The 22879-nt window shown below is 32.5% G+C and overlaps 2 protein-coding genes across 2 annotated transcripts in view; both read right to left on the bottom strand.

Moving 5' to 3' along the window:
• Positions 1–657: 657 nt before the first annotated feature.
• Positions 658–21882, bottom strand: LOC123662350 (3'-5' ssDNA/RNA exonuclease TatD). Its single transcript, XM_045597201.1, has 7 exons — positions 21871–21882; positions 17802–17917; positions 17552–17731; positions 16790–16888; positions 15138–15301; positions 4732–5078; positions 658–2956 (listed from the first exon to the last, which is right to left on the bottom strand). The coding sequence occupies exons 3-7, from the start codon at positions 17691–17693 to the stop codon at positions 2794–2796; spliced, it is 915 nt and encodes a 304-aa protein (XP_045453157.1). The 5' UTR covers positions 17694–17731; positions 17802–17917; positions 21871–21882; the 3' UTR covers positions 658–2793.
• Positions 21164–22879, bottom strand: part of LOC123662351 (cyclin-dependent kinase-like 1) — a 43282-nt gene continuing 41566 nt past the window's right edge. Inside the window, exon 10 of the mRNA XM_045597202.1 lies at positions 21164–21270. Within this exon, the coding sequence (XP_045453158.1) occupies positions 21169–21270 (102 nt within the window). The 3' untranslated portion in view covers positions 21164–21168. The remainder of the gene's footprint in view (positions 21271–22879) is intronic.

The raw sequence follows: 22879 nt of genomic DNA, 5'->3' as shown, positions 1-22879 counted from the left end.
ATTTCTTAGTTTTCTAAGAAAAATATCGCTTTTAAAATTGTACTTATTTGGAAAATATTCGTAACTTTAAATTTTTTTTATCGTTTAATAGAGATACAAATAGAATAAAAATCTGCGATAGTGCGCAACAAAATTATATTCCACATATTATGATATTTTTTTAAAATGGTTTCAACGTAGAGGTTATTGAAAAGTAGGACTTCAAAGTATACATTACGACCGTTTACCCAGGGAGGAGGCTGATGAAAAGGTTAATAATTTTATACACATAATATAAATCAAAATTCTGATCTGACTATGGACTACAACAAAGGTTGCTCTATTATATTTCAAGAATATAAATTACATTATTGCATCCAACACTGAGATTAACGACGTCAAAATATTACAATTTCGCGGATTGTTACCGATTTTTGTGAAATGGCTCTTAACATACTAGCTGCTTGGACAGACTTCGTTCTGTCAAAAGTTAATAGGAAAAATTAATTACTTTTTTTTAGTACTGAAACCTTTTGTGCGCTTAAAGGAACACATAAAAATTAATAAGCTGAATTGGTCGAGCCATTCTCGAGTTATGCGCTTAGCAACATTCATTTTTATTTATACTTATGGATACTAAAGAACATAATAATTGGGTGGTAAAATAAAAAACACGTATTCAGTTTTCCGTTTTATTGAAAGAAATAATTCTGTACAATCTATGAAAAATATGTATCACAAAAGGACGTTTGTCGAAGGCACTACAGTCTACAGCACATCACCGCGCGACCGGCACGACATCTATCGTAATTTACCCAAAAACGCAAAAATATTACATCAGTATCAACAAATATATATTAAATATGTATTTATAATAAGTTTATTGTATATATTTGTTTACATTTTCGTGTAAACTACGCGATCGCGCGGAATATTATCAATTATAATCTATCAACAAAGTGATTGTCAAAAAATAAAGAAATAACAATACTCTCGCGCCGACTACCCGCGTAGTCACTTTATAAAACTGTATACACTTCGTAACTACGCGCGTAGTCGGTTTAGATTAAATACATTTTTTTTTTTTAATTTACAAAAAGAAAGATAAAAACACGTAATAATTAATTAATAAAACATGTCAAATTCCACGGTTACATACTTGCAGTCTTTGATTTCGTTGTGACTACCAGCATTAGATAATATTATAATTATAATCACTATTTACATTTATATTCGATGAATAATTATTAATATTAAGAATTAATTCGAATAGGAATACTCTGCGCAGAGCGAGACCAAGAAACACCTAACACCGAGCGAAAATAATAATATACAGTGGCAACGAGACACGGGTCTTAGACACTAGTGGCTTTTTGGTGGCAAAACGTTATGAGGACATATGGCTACGGGTTTCGTAACAAATTCGCTTGTTACAAAAACAGAAAACCTGTATTCAAGGTTATTACATTTTGAAATGAATTAAATGAGTACATATTATATGAGCTTGTGACGTAACTATAAAGACTTGACAGATAATAAATACGCAACGATCATGCACACACAAACTCTCATAACATAGTATAATTACAGCTACGTCAAACTCGGGAATTTATGAAAATATCTGTACAGTCGTAGATATACTGAGATCATAATGACTAAAGATGTCATCGATTGCCACCATATTTATTTCACCCACACACACGCACTCACTTGTAACAGCAAATATTTTATTCGAATGTGTGTGTGTGAACAAAATTGTATTGCTAAATACATTAAAGGCATGTGCAAAACGCTAAAAAACATGAAAGAATTAAATAAATACAGTGTAAAAATATATTAAACAAAAAAAAAATAACCACAGACTATATCGTCGTTACAATATTTTTTATAAATGGCATTAGACTCGAAGCGTTCAGGTACGCTTTTAATATATATAAAAAAACATGTTAAATTATTCGTCTGATTTTGCAAAATCATACTATTCTAATTAGCCTGGCCGGCACTGATTCGATATTAATAAATTAGAGGCATTTAATTTATTAGTAAATACGGTGGCAAGACTTGTTGAATGTTATTTTATATTAAAAATAGCCTCTGAATGCCATAAAAAATATCGGACAAGTTGGCTTCATCTTTATTACTTATCTATGACATCCCTCTTAACTTGTCAAAATCTTTGTAACTTGTCCATCATACATAAATGTCATTTTCAGTTTGTCATATTTCGTGTACGTGAGTATGATAGTTTATCTGTCAAATATATTGGACGTCTGAAGAAAAACCTTCAAATATTTAAGTATATCATGTGATTAACTCTTGAATAAATCTCTTAATTAGGTAACATTCAATTGCTATAAATATACTTATTATTTATGATTAAATAAATCTTATTGCTCTCTTTATAAAGGCACAATATATTGCGTAAATAAGGCCATAATATATTTTTTTTTTTCGATTCTTACAATTTCTTATCTTGGACCTGGAGATTTTTTACTGCCTGTTGTCTTTACACATTCTATACCAACAATACTACTCACTTTCGCATTTTACCAACAAACATTTATCGTTTTTTACTTAAATCAAGTAAAAAAGTAAACTGCCATATAACGTAAAAGGACTTCATAACATTTATCAAACCCCTCGGCAATCAAATCGCTTGACAAGATAATTCCAAATCTTGCCCAAACTTTGGGTCGCCCATTATTTTCCTTATCACAACCCAAAACGCTACTAAAAATTGCTGAAACTTCTAGCAGAACTAATATTGTAACCGTCCAAAAGATTTAAAATCTCCAAGTCCTCGATAATATTTAGTTACTGACTGAGCCCAAACAGTTTGAGGGCGTTGAAAGCAGTGGCAAGTGCGACATCCTCTGGCTTCTGACCAAGGAAACCGGCGATCAGTTCAACTATAGCCGGTAATGCGCAAGGTTCGTTGCGTTGAAACGTGCAGTAGCGGTTCACGAAGTTCATGGATCTGAAAGGATAATAGGTAAATGTAAGACTTAGGTTTTTTTTTTTTTTAAATTTATATTAGGATATCTGTAACTATGAGGGGTTTGAGATTTTTTTCGATATAAAATTTTTGGTGAAACTTTTCTATTACTAAACATTTTTGAATATCATATCAAAAATTGACCGCTCCAGCGGGGTTCGAACCCGCGTCTCCGACTGACCGTGTCGGCGGTCTAGCCAATTAAGCTATGGAACGATATACCCGCTGGATCGAAATTTTTGATATGATTTTTTTTTTTATATTCGGTTTAAGCGAACCGTGGCGCCGTCTATAGTGAGTTCTTTACAGAGACCCGTAACTATTCAAAGTTTCATATTACAATGAAAATCTTTGACAGGAGACGACACCATGCTATTTTTAATATCTACGCTTTTATTTTTGTGTTACCCCCACATTAGGAATTCTAAACATTTTTGAATATCATACCAAAAATTCAATTAAATTTCTATTACTGATATTATATACATCATATATAAATATTACAGATACAGTTATATTTTTTACTGTTGATATACTGTTCAGATTTATAAAAAGAAAACCGTTTAAGATATAAGATTATACATACCATGTAAAGTTATATTATTAATAATTTGTAACGATTCGACAATCTCCATCTAATAATCTATCTACGCAAAATAATATATAATAATAAATCTACGCAAAGTTCAGCTACTAATAGTGAATAATCCTATATAATTCTAAGCGTCTTTTTACAACGGTTATTAGTAGGAGATGTATATAAGTGCAAGGCTTATTTACATAACCGTGAACAATGGGATTAAGTATAATGTCAGGCGTCGATTGACATGTACCGCGTATGATATGTTAGATAACTGCTTGATAGGAAGCGAGATAATCTGATAAGGAGTGACAATTTAATCCACTTGAATTTGGGTCGGTACTACGAAATGTATAAAAATAACTTTTTAAATGATTCAGCCTGTAATATCCCACTACTGGGCATAGGCCTCTTTCCCCATGTAGGAGAAGGATCAGAGCTTAGTCCACCACGCTGCTTCAATGCGGGTTGGCGGATATATTCCCTACTATGAGTAACGATTGCTATCAGGTGTACATGATAACAACCGGGACCGACGGCTTAACGTGCTCTCCGAGGCACGGTGGGGAGACCCACAAGGACTGCACAAACATCCAGACCACGACAAACACCTGCATGGCCAATACAAATGTTCGTCATGTGCGGGGATCGAACCCGCAACCGCCAGCGCAACATGTACAATCCATGGCTACCGTTGCGCCAACGCGGTGTCAACTTTTTTTTTTAAACTAACTTTTTAAATGCTGATATTAAAACACTACTTTGTAATGTTAAGATTTTTTTTTCATTTGTTTATTAATAAGTAAAATACTAATTACAATAGTAACAAGGTCTCACAAAACTGTTTAGAAAGTTTGTCTGCGGACTCGTGTCTAACAATATTTCGCATTTGCGTGGTTATGTTATTGTTTATGACTACTGTTCGCCTTTATTGTATCGAGTTGTTTTATAGCTTATCATGCTTATCAATGAATAGACAGTACGACGCATATTTTTTCAAAAGAAACAGAATTTTTTTCTTACGTGTTTGTCGAACAAACTAATTAACTAATTGGATGTCATCCATGAAGTTTTTTCTCGAAACTAACAACGAAACGGTCAATGAATTCACAAACCAACTAAATTTGTATTTATACACACTCACACTTGTATACACTTGTATATACAGAGTACTCACCTCTCGGTCAATGAATCCTTAACGTGAAGCGGCAGTTTCGAGGCCCTCATGTTGGGATACATGAAGGGCGAATCGGTTTCGACCAGCAATTTGTCCAAAGGCAATATCCTTTCCGAGAGCAACCGTCTAATACCGCCGTCTGATTTATCCTTGCAAATATAACCGGTTATACCTAAGTAAAAACCTTTCTCAATATATTTTATCCCCTGTTCTACGGAACCCGTGAAGGAGTGGATAACGACTGGGGGAAGACGGTTGCCAAAATCGTCGAGGATTTTTATTAAATCGTCTTGGGCTTCCTTTTCGTGGACAAACAGAGGTTTCCGCAGCTCGCAAGCCATTTCCACCTGCGAACAATAAAGTCCTATTCAAGAATGCTTAAAAATAATCGATCAGGAACGTAAAAAATAAATACAATCTTTTTTTATAAGTGATTTCTCGATTTTTCAGAACAATCTTCTAAACTTATTATATTAATAATATAACGAATAGAAAAGGCAAAACACATGAGTTCAAGCCATTTTTGTCGTGAACATGTGGAGGCCTATGTCCAGTAGTGGACTGCGAAAGGCTGCTGTGATGATGATGATGATGAACGAATAGAATAATATATAATCCCTTCTCGCAACTTAAGCATAATATTTCAATATTACAATTAATATTATGAATAAAACATTTTGTACGTAGTTTACATAACAATTCAAACAATAATTATTCATGCACTGTTACGTTGTCGCATATAACTTAACATTTATTTTAATTTTGATCTTAAGTATTTCCTGATTTCTATCATCCGAATCGACGAGATTTTGTGCATTGGTGTTAGCCAAATCAAGATTAAATCTCCTTAATCATTGATTTGATCTTTAGAGGTCAAAGCGATCACTGCTCGGTCGCCCACGTCATTGAATTTTTGGTAACTAGGGCTGTGTACTGCGTGTATGTGATTTTATTTGCATTTTAATATAGTGTAATATTATGTACGGACACTTGACTTGAGGAGTAAGCTGTTGATTGCGTGACGATATCGTTACGAAAAGTGAGATCGAGTAAGGCGAACGGAAGTTGAGATGGAGGTATAAGTTAGACGGAGCTAAAGAAGTATTACTTCAGTCGTGTGGTCTAAAGCACACTCGTTTTTTATATATTAATACTAGTTGACAAGACAGGTTTTGTCTCGTCTTAGCTCCGAAAAAGCATAACAATTAAACGCGAGAAGTTTAAAAACTTGTAAGGTTTTCTATAAAATTTCCAATTATTTTTTTAAAATTTTTTGTTTACTAAGAATTTTTTACTACTAAAAGTACTTCTAAAAAAGTAACGTCGCTCTAAACTTGTAGCACGACAAAGATAAAAACGGACGCATTTAATTTATATTAAATGTATCTTAATGTGTTAATAAAAATAAAATAATCTACATTTTAATTCGATTAAAGAAATGCAAACCTAAATACATTTAAATGACAGCACAATTTATTTGTTTATTTACGAAATTATCACGCAATATTTTTAACAAACTTGCCAACCCGCCGTGAAACAACGTGGCGGATTAATCTCAAAGCCTTCTCCTTAATAGGAAAAGAAACCATCGTCCAACAATGGTATGTTTACATGCAGTTACAATTATGTTAGTGTGCCTTATATGATTACAGCATTTTATATCTACACTACATTTAGTAAATTAAAATGTATTTTACTTCTAAATAATAATGTTTGCAGTAAAACTTCTTTACGAACGCTTGACTTGGGGAGTAAGCTAGTGAATGCGTGACGAGAGCGTTACGAAAAAGTGTTATCGGGCGAGGCGAACGGAGCAAGACAGAGAGGAGCGAGCACAAATTTTCTTTCTCTCTTTCTCTCATAGCCAATTGGCTAAAACAATGTACAACGTAACTACACTCGTCTTTTTTTGAGATGAAACAATATGAGGCCCATGTTATGAGAATATATGCGAGTGATCACTCCCCGTATATTTTTCGTTTCTTAAGGATTGATCTCCAAGAATCATATTAGTTTCGTTTGAATATCTATACCTCCAGGGTCCTCGTCTTACTCATCATCAAGCATCTAAAGAAATTTTTTTTTTTTCTTACAATCACCATATTGCTGATTCACAGGTTCAGTAGCTCATAGTAATATTAGAAACAAAATATTAAGACAAAAAAACCTTTTTTTTTATATTTATATAACTAGGTCGGCAAACAAGCGTACGGCTCATCTGATGGTAAGCGATTATCGTAGCTTATCATCGCAAGTGCGTTGCCGACCCTATCCCCAATTCCCCCAGGAGCTCTAGTCACCTTATTCACCAACATGAACACAGCACTGCTTGAAAGCAGTGTAACTTAGCTGTGATCTTCTGTAAGGTCGAGGTACTTCCCCAGTCGGGCTGTACCATATTTTGAGCAGGCGATTTCCCGCTGTACCCTACCTCAGTTAAAACGTAAACTTCAGTGGCCGTTTCTTTAAGGAATATATAATTAAAAGGTTTTAAATTATATACACGTCATATATAGTTATGTACCTAATAACAATAGTGCAAACGCCTTTGTCGTATCCGATAATCTCTAAATATGGAAGACACGACATCACAGTTTCTATTTGGCCATGTCTGCTCCAGTTTAATTTGCTTATCTCTCTAAATAATAGACCTTTGTCTTGTTCCTAATGAGTAAATGATATAATGACTAAGTTAATATTTGACAAAGATGTAACTCTAATATTCATAATTGAGTATGATAATTATAGAAATAACCATTAACACGATTTTTTTTTTGTATTGGTTTTACGCTAACAGTCGAGACGCTACTGACTAAATTTTTATTTGACCATTTATTGAAGGTGTCTAATGGCTACGTATAATTATAATTATACGTAGCCATTAGACACGCTATGAACAATAGAAACAAACGATCGATAAAAACATAATAATAAAATAAAATTTATAATTGATACTACATGTTAAAAATGTTTATTGAAATAAAGAATATTGTTTTTATTATTATTATTATTATTAAAAAACGTCGGAAAAACGGGGAAAAGTTTATTTCTTCTAAATATATATCATTTGAGATAATATGCAAATAAAGTAGAAGGCGACGTTAAGTTAGTTAGTCTCTAATAATATCATATACTTTATTTTTATCGTTAAATATAATAACATTTAAATTATTATCAATTAAAAAAAATATAATGTATTAATTATTATGTTGGTATACGTCTTCAATTACAGAAACCACACTCTACACCTTACATAACCGCTAAGTAATAAAATAAAAATAAAAATATATCTAACTAGAGCATCAACAATTAAATGATTTTATGAGAATAACAAATTTTTTTTTAATGTTAACGCGAGTTTGGTTTGGCCATCGTAAGAAAATTGTCTGTTACCTAATTAAAGAGCTTGCGATTAACGTAAAATAATCGCGCGGTCGAATGTCCAACATGCTGTTGATAGCAGTTACTACCGTATCACGTAAAATACTAACTAATTAATTTTATTTTTTTTCATACAAAAGAATACAACGATGTGATAAGCATGCAAAAAAATACAAGTACTAAAAAAAAATTAATATTATAAATATTTTCCTTTTTTTTTTGTTATATTATGACAATTGCGGCCATTTTATTCAATGTATACATGATTACCTAAAAATATGTTTTAATTATATCTACTATAAAATATAAATAAAATAGTTAGTTATTTAAATTATTCTTTTAAATCCGATGGCAGATTTATAGCAAACGAATAATGTATTTCAAGCGCACGTTTAGCAAAAAAAAGTATATTTAGGTATTAAATACACCAATCAATTTGAACACTCTGTATCCCATTTGATTAATATTTAAAACACATTAGCGACACCTACCAACAAAAATTTTTACTAAACCTACAAAAATTTTGACCGTGAAGTTTCAAGATACAATTCGCTTATACCAATTCATTACCCCCCAATCGATTAAAATTTAAAACACATTTGTGACAATTTAAAACCGTCTAAATATTGCTTTTGGCCATGAACAATATAATATAATTGTTATTGCTTGAAACCGAAAAAAAACCGACTTGAATTACATCGATAGTAGACGCAATACAACATAAGTAGACGAAAAAATACTTAAGTAAATACGCATTATTAGAGCTCAAAAATTACTGGTCATATATCGATCATACTTGAATGGGATCACATGACAAGCAACACATTTCGATTAAAAAAGAATTGTCAAAATAGGAACATCTTGTAAAAATTTACGATCTACACATTAAAAAAAATACACAGAATTGAGATCCCCTTCCCATTTTTGTAGTCGATTAAAAATTCGTATGACCAACGTTGCTACAAATAATACCTGTTACCCCTAACAGTGGCCTACTCCACTAGCGCGCTCAATGACACATGCCACCTATATTTAGCCTCGTGTGATATCGCAACATTTCGCATTTCGTTTCAGCGATAAAACCGACAGACTGAGCCTTGCACTGAAATTTAATCCGCATTAATGTTTTCGAGTACGAAGTACTTGAACGGTTATTAAAAAAATGTAGTATTAATATACGCGCCAAATATATGCACAACTGAGGTAGAGCAGGAAATTTCGTGTTCAAAATATGAAACGTAATGGCCTGACTGGCTAAATAATGCTGTTTTCGAGCAGTATATTGTGTTCCTTTTGGTGAATAAGGTGACCAGAGCTCCTGGGGGGAAATTGGGGATAGGGTTAGCAACGCGCATACGATGCTTCTGGTGTTGTAGGCGTCTATAAGCTACGGTAATCGCTCACCATCAGGTGAGCCGTACGCTTGTTTGCCCACCTAGTTATATAAAGAAAAAAAATGTACATAAAAATAAAATTCTGAAATGTAGGTATGTACGCGCAGATTCCGAAAGATTGCGCCGAAATTTTATAATTCTTTATTATCCATACTTTTTATGTACGTTATTATCAGAACAAGCGTGAAGAAAATTAAAAAAAATGTATCGCGGTACGAAGCTCGGATCAGGTAGGTAAGAATGAAAACAAATTTAAAAAACAGTGTAACAGATTCTAACATACACACACCTTTTAAGCATAAATCTACATAAATAATATTATTCCTAGATATGTTGCTAAGCTCAAAACTTTAGAATAACAACATATTCGGCTACTTTTTTTTTTAAGTTTGATAATTCTTTCAACAGAAATTGCAAAATTTCGGATAAAGAAACTATCATTTAATATTAACGCGTTTGACAGTTCACGAGACACAACAACTTCAGTCGGATCAACTCGTAAAAAATTAAAAAAAAAACTCGTCTTTGCTTAGTAATTTAAATTATATAGTCTGTATATATTAAAATCTTAAGCCTAAGTAGGCATGAAACATCACGGTCGTAGGAGCACTAATTAGTGACGCAACAGACCCCTGCTTATGTTTCTTAAGTACCTAACATAGGGATTCATATATGTAATATGTCGTAATTATACACTTCAGTATAATTTAATCTTTTGCCGATAATGCGATTATTTATTACTAGATTTATAATAATTGCGTTTAGTCTCAAACAAAAGAAAAGTGTGAGCAATTCATACAAAGCAAAAGTGAAACTTCTGAAAAGTAGCCTACGAGAGATTTTTCTCATCGAGAATATAAGATACTGTGTAAGGTATTCTATCTCATTCTCTCACCGACTTAATTCTATACATTTATATTATTATTAGTTGACCCCGAAAACGTTGTTTTGCCATATATTTTATTAACCTTCTCAATCCCCCCCCCCCCTCTTATAACTTAGGGGAATGTAAAATAGATGTTGGCCGTTTCTCAGACTTACCCGACATGCACACAAAATTTCATAATATTTTATAAACCCTCATAGCCCCCCCTCTCCCCCTTATAACTTGGGGGTATGAAAAATAGATGTTGTTCGATTCTCAGACCTACCCGATATGCACACAAAATTTCATAAGAATCGGTCAAGCCGTTTCGGAGAAGTTTAGCTACAAACACCGTAACACGAGAATTTTAATTATTAGATATATTTATATGTTTGTTCTTTTATCGTGACGCTTTTTACTTTCATCGAGTTTCAAATTAAAACGATTCTAAAGAAGTTTCACTTCAAAATACGACTTCCAATTTACTTCGACCGGTAATAAAATTTGAACACCATTAACATAGTTGAAGAACAACTACGCATTGTTGCAACTACAACTTGTAACAAATACGCATTATCAGGGATAACTCACACTACTCGTCAAATCTGGATCAAACCGAATGAGATCACATGGCAAGCAATCAAATGTACCAGAACACAGTCGACGAACTGATAAATAATTGGTCAGCACTGAATATTAATATACAAAGAATATATATATTTTATATAGTTTTTTTTTTATTCAACATATACACGTATAACAAACACAATTATTAAGTTTTCGTAAATGATAATGTTTCAACAACTTAATACGCATTACAAAAAATAATTATAGCTGTTTAATAAAACCGCAACATACGTTACAAGAAGTGATTATATTTCATAATTATTGACGGGTAATCATATCCCATAAAACTGAAAATGTTAAACATTTTGTATTACTTATACGTAGGTATCTGAAAGATGTTACTCTTTAATGGCCAGTTTCAATACTCTATCTATCTCTAAATTTGCTTACTAGCGATAGATTTTTGACACAATTTATATGGAGTTAACGTCAAAATTCTATCTCTAGTAAGCAAATTTAGAGATAGATAGAGTATTGAAACTGGCCATTAATCGATTAAAACGCCATCTATTGAAAGAGACAGCTAATATAAACCATCTTGAAATCCACTAAAACATTCCGAATTACCCGGGCGGTCTCAACGATTGAGATCCCGTATCCCAACAGAACCATCAAGATCTACCAGGATTAGCTGACTCATCACTCTTCTTCGAAATAGAAAGTTTAGTAACATAAAAACGGGCAGATAAAATTTATTGAATACATGTTAATATCGGTACCAAGTTACCAATGGATTTAGAATGAAGATTCTCTTGAAAAGACCTGGGAAGGTACTTTAATAAATTTTCAATGAAAACAAATATCATACTAACATTTATAATGTGAAGAATATTGTTACGTTGAAACAATAATAATTGGCAAAAATATTTACACTAACCGGGAATTGAGAGGTCAAATCAATGAACTTCGATAATGATTAGTTCACAGGTTAATATGAAGTAGCAGCTAAGGTTAAGGCTGATTGCGCATTTGAAAACTTTTCTGGTTGATTTTTTTTAATTACGGTCTTACGAGAATGGAAACGAATAAACAAAATTCGGCAGTTTTTTATTTTTTATTTTGATCGAACAAGCATAATATGTGAACGTAATAGCAGAGGATGTGTCCATTCTAATATTTCCAAAGGAACAATTTCCATGTTCCAAACATCTCAATCAGACATTTCCGGGACTAAATCCCGATAGTAAAATTACTGATGCGTACAAGCGATCTTTTAAAGATCTTATAGAGATGTTTCTAAAATAACGAAACGCTTCTGAATTTTTAGAAGAACGAGAAATAGCACGTAAATTAGAAGATACCCTGATTGAAGAGTCCACTGTCGTTTCGCAGAACTATAAGACTTGCTCGCAAAAGGAGTATAAGGAAAGAAAAAGGAAAATGGGAATGGTTAGTTAATGATTTCCAGGTAACTTAAATACAGCTATAGTTTCAATTCAAGTCTACATAACGCGTTCGACATTTTTATCAGATAAATTTTGCATAAATTTACAACATAACTGATGGAATAGAATGGTGGAAATCAACAATGAACCAATTATCTGTAACAAAATCATTGCTCCCTATATCTTCTTTTAAGGACAAAACATTTCCAACGTGTCGCTGACTCATCACGAAAAACCGATTTAAACATTATCTCTGAAAATATATTGCAGAGATTAAAGGCTGTTTATATTTACCCAGATTATAAACAAAGATAAGCAGCAATTAAACATCGTGATACTACTAATTATATCTACTAATTTTAAACATTTACTTTTCAAATTATTAGACGAAACACAGGAATTGACCTAACTATATAACATACTAAGCGACCTCTGACCGTCCATATTTATTACGCGATAAGTAATCACCAACATATATATAAAAACCTTCTCCGAAGGACGCTGCATCTTATGGTATAGGTAAGTATTATACCGATCGGTTCTATAGTTTTCGCGGTATAATCGAACAAAAAAACCGGCTCCATTTATATAAATAGAAGATTTATAAGACTTGTATAAATGACGATTTCAGAGCAACATATTTATTTATTTATTTATTTATTTTTAGGACAACTTACAAAACATACACTAAAACAGATTAAAAAAAGAGTGTTTACAATAATTTGCTGAGTGTTGTTTTATTTAAAAGTTGCCACGGCGTGGTTAAGGACAGTTCCATCTAAGTAGTAATTGTAGTAATTATTTTATTTATTTTAAATTTATATAAATGTAAAAAACAAAAACCTAAAAACTCCCAATAACTAATTCTTATACAAATTAAAATTTACAAAAAAATAGAAAGAAAAAAAAATACAATTTATCTAAAAACAATAACAACTTAACGTTAACTATAATTTTTTTAAAGAGAGAAGAAATATACACACTCATACATCTCATGAAAAACATACATATATAAAACCTACAAGAAAAATTCAATCTTGATTTGATATGATTTAAATCAGCTGTTTCTTTCTATTCGAACAAACAGTCTGTAACTATGCTATAGTGAACATCATTCGTTGTTTACAATCACCACAAATGTGAATAATTTAAATCTGTTCTAATTACAGTTAATTAGAATTACGTCAAATTCGCACTTGTTTTTTTTAATTTGCTACTTGCGAAACACGAGAAATAAAGGTAACACATTCACTTTCGCGTGACGAGAAATTGCTCAGAAATTACATTTTAGATTTTGATGTACACTTGTTTTTTTGTTTTACGTATTTAGGACCCCTTCTGTTTTGTTCTTTTGATGATAGTTTCTCATGCAGTAAAATATAAAAAATATACTAATAAAACGACCGCGGTTGGATTCAAAAGTTGATTACTAAAATACTTGGCAGATACTTCTTTCCTGAATAAATTTAATTTTAGAAGAAAAATCATTACCGTGTATTATTGCCTTATTTATAAGTGTTTCGAGTTATGGACCATGACCGTGTGTATACGGGTATATTCTAGGAAGTACCAACTAAAGGATAATACACATTTGTAACAAAGTTTAATTTTATTGCGACAACGCGTTCGCGTACTGATCAGACAAATGACTGATACAGGCCATACCAAATATTTTAATTAAGAATCTTGTGGTTGAGTGGATGTGTAGGCCCTCAACACAAGATTCTATATTAATACTACTGAAAGCTGTTAAGCATTAAGGTTTTATATTGATTTATTTTTATTAAAATCAACCTCGACAACGCGTCAACGTAGCGGTCACAGCAGTGCTGTTGCGCTAGCGGTGGTGGGTTCGATCCCCGCAAAGAACAAAAATTCGTATTGACCATATAGATGTCCTGGTCTGGGTGTTTATGCTTGTGTATTGTGTTTCCGGACCCCCAACGCTGGAGAATATCCTACTGGGGGCTGCTGTGTTAAGCGTATATTTATCAAATTGGACAAAAGTCAAAAGTTAGTAAAAACTAGAAATGGCTTTTGGCCAAAAGTGGACTATTAGAAGTACATAGTTACATTACATAATAAAACTCATAAAAAATATACTATTACAGTCATGACTAATATGCCTGTTTTCAGAGCATGTTGCTTGTTTGATATTTCAAAAATATAAATGACTAATGCATGAACACTAACAATGAAAACGTTGTTCAAATATTATTTTCATCATTGCCATTTTAATTACATTTACACATTTCATTAATAACTAATCTAGTGAAGTAATATGTTCTAGTGAAAAAATGTTATCGCTTGAACACCAGTCGTGGCGGGTTTGATTCCCGCACAGGTATTTGAGCAAATATTTGTGTCTGGTCTGAGTGTATGCCTTGAAAAGCATATAAATCTATTGGTTCCAGTTGTTGAAAATTATCCGCCAAACCACAATGTAGCCGTCTCATAGCTTCATCTCCAATCCTTCTTTAATATAAAAAGCTGCTGAGGGATGGTACAGGCTGGAATTTTAATGAGGACACCCCAGGAAATATCTTGCTCAAATTTTGGAGCTGCCCAAATGGCGTAGTACCTTGACCTTACAGAAGATCACAGCTAAATAATACTGATTTCAAGCAATGTTGTATTCTTGTTGTGACTAAGGTGACCAGAGGTCCTGGGGAGGGTCGGAGGTTGGATCAGTAAAGTTCCTGGTGTTACAGGCGTCAACGTATGCATGAAAACTATGATATCCCCAAAACTAACCTGCCGTTTAAAAACTTCCCGCTGCACATGTGGCTCAGAAAAGTCCTTGGTATAGTTGAGTCCACACTCCCCGACGGCCACACACTCGGGCGCCGATGCGGTCGCCGCCAACTCTAACCACGATTCCTCTTCCGTCATAGACTTAGCATCGTGTGGATGAACACCTGGACAATGCATATAATAAATACAATACACGCCTCAGCCTATACCACACCAGGATTTACTCCTATGTCTGTGGTCCAGAAACACAGTTGCAAGGTCGTCAAACCTAATAATCGGACAGACTAGTGAGTTTGGCCAGACATTTGATTAAAAAGACCCCTAAATTATGAAGTATTATTATTTCTGGCAGCCGGGCATGACAACGCTCGGCGACTGGATAATTAGTCAAAATTAAAAAGCCTAACAAAAGCGGGACAAACCTCTCCATTTAAATAATAATCTTTTTTAAAAAAATTACAACTTTTTTTTAAATCTCTTTCGAAGTATTTTCAATAAATAGTAAGCAATTCCTATTTAAAAAAAAAATTATCAATATTTTTCATTACTTCCTCTTTCATACATTGAATTGTCTGAGTTATCTTGGCACTAGTAATTACCCTTAATTAGTCTTAATATTAATCTACATAAATAAAAATAAATCATTAACGGTCTTACTTATAAAAATCTCGCTAAGCAATACTTAGCCACCGCTTAGTTAAACCGCTCTTAAGCTACAAATCCATGTTTAACTTTTGTTTACTTATAAACGTTGATTAGCTGTTACTTAGTTAAGAAACAAACAAAGAATGATAATTTTTTTTTCTAACAAACACACGCAAGTAAGTAGATCAAACGTCACAATATAACAGCTGATTTATGTGAAATCCGCCATCTTGCCGCTTATTAGGAGTTAAACTATGCCTCAGCAGTGTTTAAATTTGATGGCTATATAAACACTACTTAACGACTTCTTAACGCAAAATAGTGTTTATAAGTGAGGTTTTTGCTAATCCGTTGCTAAGCAATTGATTAAAAATTAAGAAACGTTTATAAGTAAGACCGTAAATGTGTATGTTAACACAAAGCTTGAGAATGGCTACCCAAATTTTTTTCTGAGTTTTCTAATACTTTACAGAAGATTCTGTATCCTTAATTTTATGTAGCATGTGGTAAGGAAATAAAGACGCTCTGAAAAGCCTGTGAACGCCCCAGGAGGCTTCTGATGTTCTGGAAGGAGCTGGGCTGGCTGAACTAGTCAGCCCTCTTTTCACGCATAACGGACCACTTTTGTGTCTAAATGTTGAAAACCGAGCCCACAACTAAACTAAACTAAACTATGTAGCATGTGGTGATTTCCACACACGATTGGCTGTCTCATGTTTGTCCTGATCATTTTATGGCCATACAACACATACATGTTGCAGTTTTTATTTTTTGTAAATGACAAATATTAAAAAGAGTACGTAGTAAGAGTTTTTTTTCCTGCATTTTTATTTTTTTCGGCCTATATTAGGGACACTATTTTATTGCACAGAAATTTTTTAAATAGCAGAAAACCAAGATTATTTAAACTTCATGTGTTTGACAGTACTAAATACATGACAATGTCTATCAGCTAAGCTAGTTAATAATAATCTTAAATAAGAATTTATTATCATTTTTCTATGTACCTGCGGTTGAATATATTGTGCTAGGATAGAGGCGGGTCAGTCTCAGTGCTTCCTTACTGCTTCGTACTGATGTGCCAGTGACCATGATCTTTTGGACACCTAGTAAAAAGGTTTTTATTAAATGAAAATTACATGTATGTTTAATGGCAAAGGTCGACTTATTCCCTAGAATAGATCCCTTCCAGTCAACAAATGGTCATGAGAGTGTCATATAGCAGATTATACAGTGCAAGAAATAATAGTGAAAAATTATTTTCTGGGACTAAATTAGTCATGGATAGTAAACAACAATCACAAACTCAAATTTTGCTTACATAAACTCTTGTAAAATTTTTCTGTTCTCAATTTACACAGAAAAAATTGCTGAATAGAGATTTGAATAATTTATTTAATAAATTCAGAGAATATTTTAATAGAAATTGTGCAAATATATATTGTACTCCACATTAGATACATTGCAATAATTTAGTAAATAGTAGTCTAACAAGATTAAATTTAGAAAGTTAATACAACTCTCAATTTAACATAGAGATGTTGTAATGCAATTCTATTGTTTACTTTTTACTACTTAAAAACTCAAGAATTAAAAAAAAATACATAGACAAGAGAATATTGTGGCTGAAATACCACTAAAATCAATACAAAACAAACTTGTTTTTTTTTTTCACGGAACGGCTAATATTAATTTATTCTCTTGTTGCGTACCTATATCACATATTTTCACGCAATATTTAAGACACGTTGAAATATTTACGCACGTACCTGCATCTTTTGCCCTTTGAATAACCGAATCGAGATCACGGCCGTATTTCTTGTTCGTTAGGTTAGCACCAATGTCGATCACAATAAGATTCTCGTAACATCCCTTCAGTTCCTCGGATATCTGGACTTCTTCAGACGTCATACTTAATTTTGTATGAAGCTTATTCGTACGGTGTTTACCTGTTAAGTATTAATAAACTTAACAACTAATCCTTATAAATACATGTTAAAAAGTTAAATATTTACTCACAATTTGTATCAAACACTCCCGCTTAATAAGCTTCTTAATTTATATTAAGAATAGTGAAAACGTACACCCTTTTCACTGAAATGCCACCATGTTTTTGAGGAAAGTTTGACGTTTTTCTGCTGAATGTAATTTATAACGTCAAATTCTACAGAATTTGATTCGTCGGTAACTTATCCGCTCTTGAACTCTATTGGCTATCATCAAGACTTAATTTAATTTGTGCTAATGGAAGAGTAGAGCTAAGCGTTTCGTTTCAACCACGGTCTTATACACGACCGTGGTTGAAATATAAAGACACTTCCTTTTACACTACATCCAACATTGTTGAATATATGTCAATAAATTAGAATTTACTATTTAGTAAATTAAGTTACATTATGTAAGATTTTAGAAATGAGTTTATAAGCATAAACTGCCTCCAAACTACCTCAAAACGCTCTTTTTGACTTTGATTGACTTTTGACAACCTTTTGACAAGTATTTATTACCCAACGAAATTGAATAGACGTTATTTAATTTGATATTGGCTATGTTGTCATCATTTTCATTTTATTTGTATATTACAAAAATAAAAGTTTACGAAACCTAATGTCTAATACGTAAAAATCATAAAATAATACAAATTATACAAAATGAGTGCCCGAAAATTCGTATCAAAACATCTCGCTATCATTATAATGATTCCGTTTATTATCGGCGGTCATTATGGGTGGTATAAATTGCAACAAGTAGATAGTCTTGTTCCGGCGGAAGATAGAAAAAAGTTGCCGTTTTCATCAGTAAGTCCTTAATTTTTAACTACAATTACGTTTTTATGTAATTACATAAAGAATCTCGTGACAGTATAATAGGCTGCAGCTTGTAATACATAACACGTTCTGAGGAATTTTAATAACAAAGTAAACTATATAAATATCTCATAAAATAACCCTAGTTTCAGACTAGATCCACTCTTCAAGGAATTGTTAATGTTGATTTGCACAACAAGTTGACGTAGTAGTGATAGCACTGGCTGATAAACTAAGGAATTTAGTAGGTTTGATCTTATCTCAAGACAAAATGTGTATAGATTGTACAGAAACTTAGTTATGGTTTGAGTATTTGTAACATGTTTCGTTACTTAAGGAGCTGTTCATAATAACATCACTATAGTCCACTGCTGGACATAGGCCTCCCCAAGTTCACGCCAGACATTATAGTCCAACTCATTGTTTTTCCCATAGTGGTGGGCACGGGCATAGTTTTACCATGCTGAGCAGGCGGGTTGATGACCGCAGATGTTGATTATAAACTTACTTATAATTATCTTTTTTTGTATCATATGTTATTATGTGTTAGAATTGGAGTTATATAGTTAGTTCTAGGTAACTACTTACGGGTTTTAGTTCTCCTACATGAAGGCACTTACACTAAATTAGCAAGTATTTCATGGAAAATACAATTATTTTTTGACAGCTTTAACTTTTTGTAATACTCATTTATGTCGTCATATACAAACTACACGTTTTAATAAATTCATGAATTCATATGTAACAGTCAACATTGTTATTTCATCAAATTCGTTCCCATGAAATTTTGTTGTAGGTAAAGCTTAATATATATTTTCTTTGTTTCAGTTGTTCAAGTGATGGGAAAAAAGCCAAAGGTCAATATACGTACTAAAATAAAATTTAAATAACAGTGGAATGTACAATTGTTTTTTTTTTTTAAGTAATAATGTAAAATAGTTATATTTTTACATACACAATATCTTATTAAAAATATTTAGTTTAATAATTATGTTAAGTGTGAGATGTAGTTGAAATAAAAAGTAATAACTTTAACAATGTCTTTTGATTTGTCCTGTTACATTTTAAATGCCTTAAAAATATGTAATTTTTTGATTAGCCTAACTAAATGAATCTATAGTTTATTATATTTTTTCATTCCTAAAAACAGTGTAAAGAATGTAAAAAACTGGTTTTTTTAATTACTATATATGAATATATGGTAGGTATATTATTTCTACAAGGTATAAATCTTTATTAAGGTGTTTGAAATTTAGAATGTTACAGTTTTTGTAGTATACAAATTTAAATTTGATTGGGGATTAATCAAATTGCAAATATAATGGTCAATTAATAGCTGCCCAGACAAAAGTTAATGGTAATTTTTTTTTTTTTTTTTGAATTAGAACCTTAGGCCTTAAGAAACTAAAAATATTTTAAAAGCCATTCAGATACCTATACACAAATAAATAATTTTTCCATAGTTTTTGTTCTTGATACTTGCCCAGTTATCTAATTACCGTTGAGGAATATGACAAAATATTGGGAGATTAATAAAAAAACTACATTTAATAAATTGAAACATTTATTTATCCTACTTGTTAGATTCAAAGAAACGACACAAGTCCCTAACACGTTGATATCTAGATATTTTATAAAAAATAGTGATGTTATTGTAATTGTCATTTAATTTCAATAAAAGTTATGTTGAAAAGATGCCTGTTTCACCATTTGTGGATAATACTATTTGACGCAAGACGGTATCCAATTGATGAAAGTTTTTGATATATAATTCTTTACTACCATCGAATAACATTACATTTATTTAATATTTCTATCCGCTAATATTTATCTAGAAGTTGTAGTTTTATTAATTGAGGAAAAACAGACTAATGGCCTATTATATCACAAGTCTATTCGTAACATATTTGCAAGATAAACCTTTTTTTTTTATACAACTTGGTCAGCAAACAAGCGTACGGCTAACCTGATGGTAAGCCAAATACCGAAGCCCACAGAGTACTTTGTATATATAGGAAACCGTAGCCTATAGACGCCTGCAACTCCAAAAGCATCGCTAGCACGTCGCTTACAACAACACTTGCTTGAGAGCAGTTTTATTTAGCTTCGATCTTCTATAACAGTGCTTCCCAAAGAGGGCGGTACGCCCCCTTGTGGGCGCTGCAGTACTAAAGGCAAAAGGTAAGAGACCTAGAAAAAAAATGGTGCCGTTGTGTAGAGGCTTGGGAGGCATTTGTCATTTAATCTATAAGGACTCTCGACTACAACTTATGAACATGAACTAACATTCATTAAAATATTGCTCAAAGGGGGCACTATAAAATAATTTATTCTCTTAGTGGGTAGTAGACAAAATAAGTTTGGGAACCCCTGTTCTATAAGGTCGAGGTACTTCCCCAGTCGGACAGCTCCAAAATTTGAGCTCGATATTTCCTGCTGTGCCCTATCTCAGTTTATTTATTTATTTATTTATTAAGTTTTTTTATTTAGTTAAGCTTACTTTATCCATAACGGGTGAAACAGGCACTATATTTAAGAAATGCTTAGTGCTAGATCCGCTGGCGCGTGACTGGCGCTAGTCATATGGTCGGTAAGTGGCCTCTGGCTTCCATCTCGGTTTTCTTCTTAGGCTGTGATCGCTCTGTCATTATTAACTGGGGCAGCATATGTGATGATTGCACCTGTGAGTTTGATACGGATAGGTATTGTTTAGGATTTCTACTAAAGGGGTGAGCAATATATGAAGTGTGAGCTACACGTGGGCTCTGATTTTTAATTATAATATACAAAATACAATATCAAAATAATAATATATATATATGACTATAACTCTTACTAAAACTTTTACTTTAAATTTGCGTGTTTCCGATTTTTAAGATTTCATAAAATTGTTCCAGTACACTCAATGAAACAATGTCCTGACGCAATCGTAATTGAGTCTCGAAGACAATTTCTTAATTTCCTTCCGACATTGATAACAATCAACGAATGATAAATTTGATTGGTGGAATGGAGATCACCAAGTTCATTTTTATTTTCAAGTTTTTTGGGTTGCGGAAAGTCTGTGCTGGAAAGTGTCGATCGCCAATGACTTACTAAAATACGCCCAAGTAGCACACCCGTATAAGTGGGCTCTTTGTAATCATCTAATTCGTTAGCCCAATATGTGGAAATCGCTTAAAGCTCAAGTTAAGTAGGTCGATGTTACCTAGACCAATCATTAAACCTAATTTCAGGAATTTCGTAAGTTATACAACGAAATTTTTTCAAAGGACAACTACAATATTAAAAATACAACACAATTTCCTAAATAGTCTAGCTGCGTTATCTAAACTCTAGAAGTCATGTAATATAGACATATGAAAATCTATCTATTTCTAATTATATATGTTTCATTATGTATGTATGTATCTATAGGTGTCTAATACTTTCATGAAATAATTATATCAATTCGTAAAAGCACCTTTAAGTATGTTAAAATTCTAAGGTCTACCCAATCTAAATATAAGAACTGCTAAACTATAAATAAGAATCTTAAAATAAAAGTCTATAAATGAATGCACCTATGTTCAGAACTAACGCAACGCGAATTCGATTAACCTTATGGCAATTGACAGTAATCAACAATCATTTTCCTTTCCCTTTTGACATGGTGGTGTCTGTGGGGTTCGAAGAATTGTCTACATTGTCTTGTACCGGCTCAAGATATTCTTGCTGTTTGTTTGAAAATTACAATATTACAATTGATATCTCAAAATACGAATTCTTATTTTTTATTTATTTATTAAACTTTATTGCACACACAAAAAAAGAAGATACATTTCAGAACGATTAGATACAAAAACAAATAATGTATGCAAAGGCGACCTTATCGCTTATAGCGATCTCTTCCAGGCAACCTTTAATAAAAGTAGTATAAGAAAAATATGTCGGTAGTAGTGCGCAACCAACAACGCAAGTCTTAATTAATAATAATAATAATAAACGCTTAACACTCAACGGATTCCCCCAGTAGAATTTTCTCCTGTGTCGGGGGTCGGGTAAAACATACAATACACAAACACAACGCCCAGACCACGACTAACATCTATATGATCGATACAAATGTCTATCGTGAGCGGGAATCGAACCCGCGACGGCCAGCGCAACAGCCAGTGCTAACCGCTGCGCTGACACGTCGTCAAATTAGTGAAAAAATAAAAAAGTATTTTAGGTATTATCCACAAAAACGTAACTTTTAATTGGAAGTATCTGTTTACTAAATCATAGATTTTTTCTACCAAGGTTCAT

Source organism: Melitaea cinxia, chromosome 18, assembly GCF_905220565.1.
Source record: "Melitaea cinxia chromosome 18, ilMelCinx1.1, whole genome shotgun sequence".
Classification (NCBI taxonomy): domain Eukaryota; kingdom Metazoa; phylum Arthropoda; class Insecta; order Lepidoptera; family Nymphalidae; genus Melitaea; species Melitaea cinxia.
The sequence above is the reverse complement of the archived record's forward strand: the minus strand, read 5'-3'. Positions and strand labels throughout refer to the sequence as shown.

Coding starts and splice junctions, on each gene's coding strand:
- LOC123662350 (XM_045597201.1), bottom strand. CDS start 17,693: ATGACGTCTGAAGAAGTCCAGATATCCGAGGAACTGAAGGGATGTTAC. Junction 16,889..17,551: donor TCAAAGGGCAAAAGATGCAG/GTACGTGCGTAA, acceptor CCTTTTTACTAG/GTGTCCAAAAGATCATGGTC. Junction 2,957..4,731: donor AAGGATTCATTGACCGAGAG/GTGAGTACTCTG, acceptor TTATCCTTTCAG/ATCCATGAACTTCGTGAACC.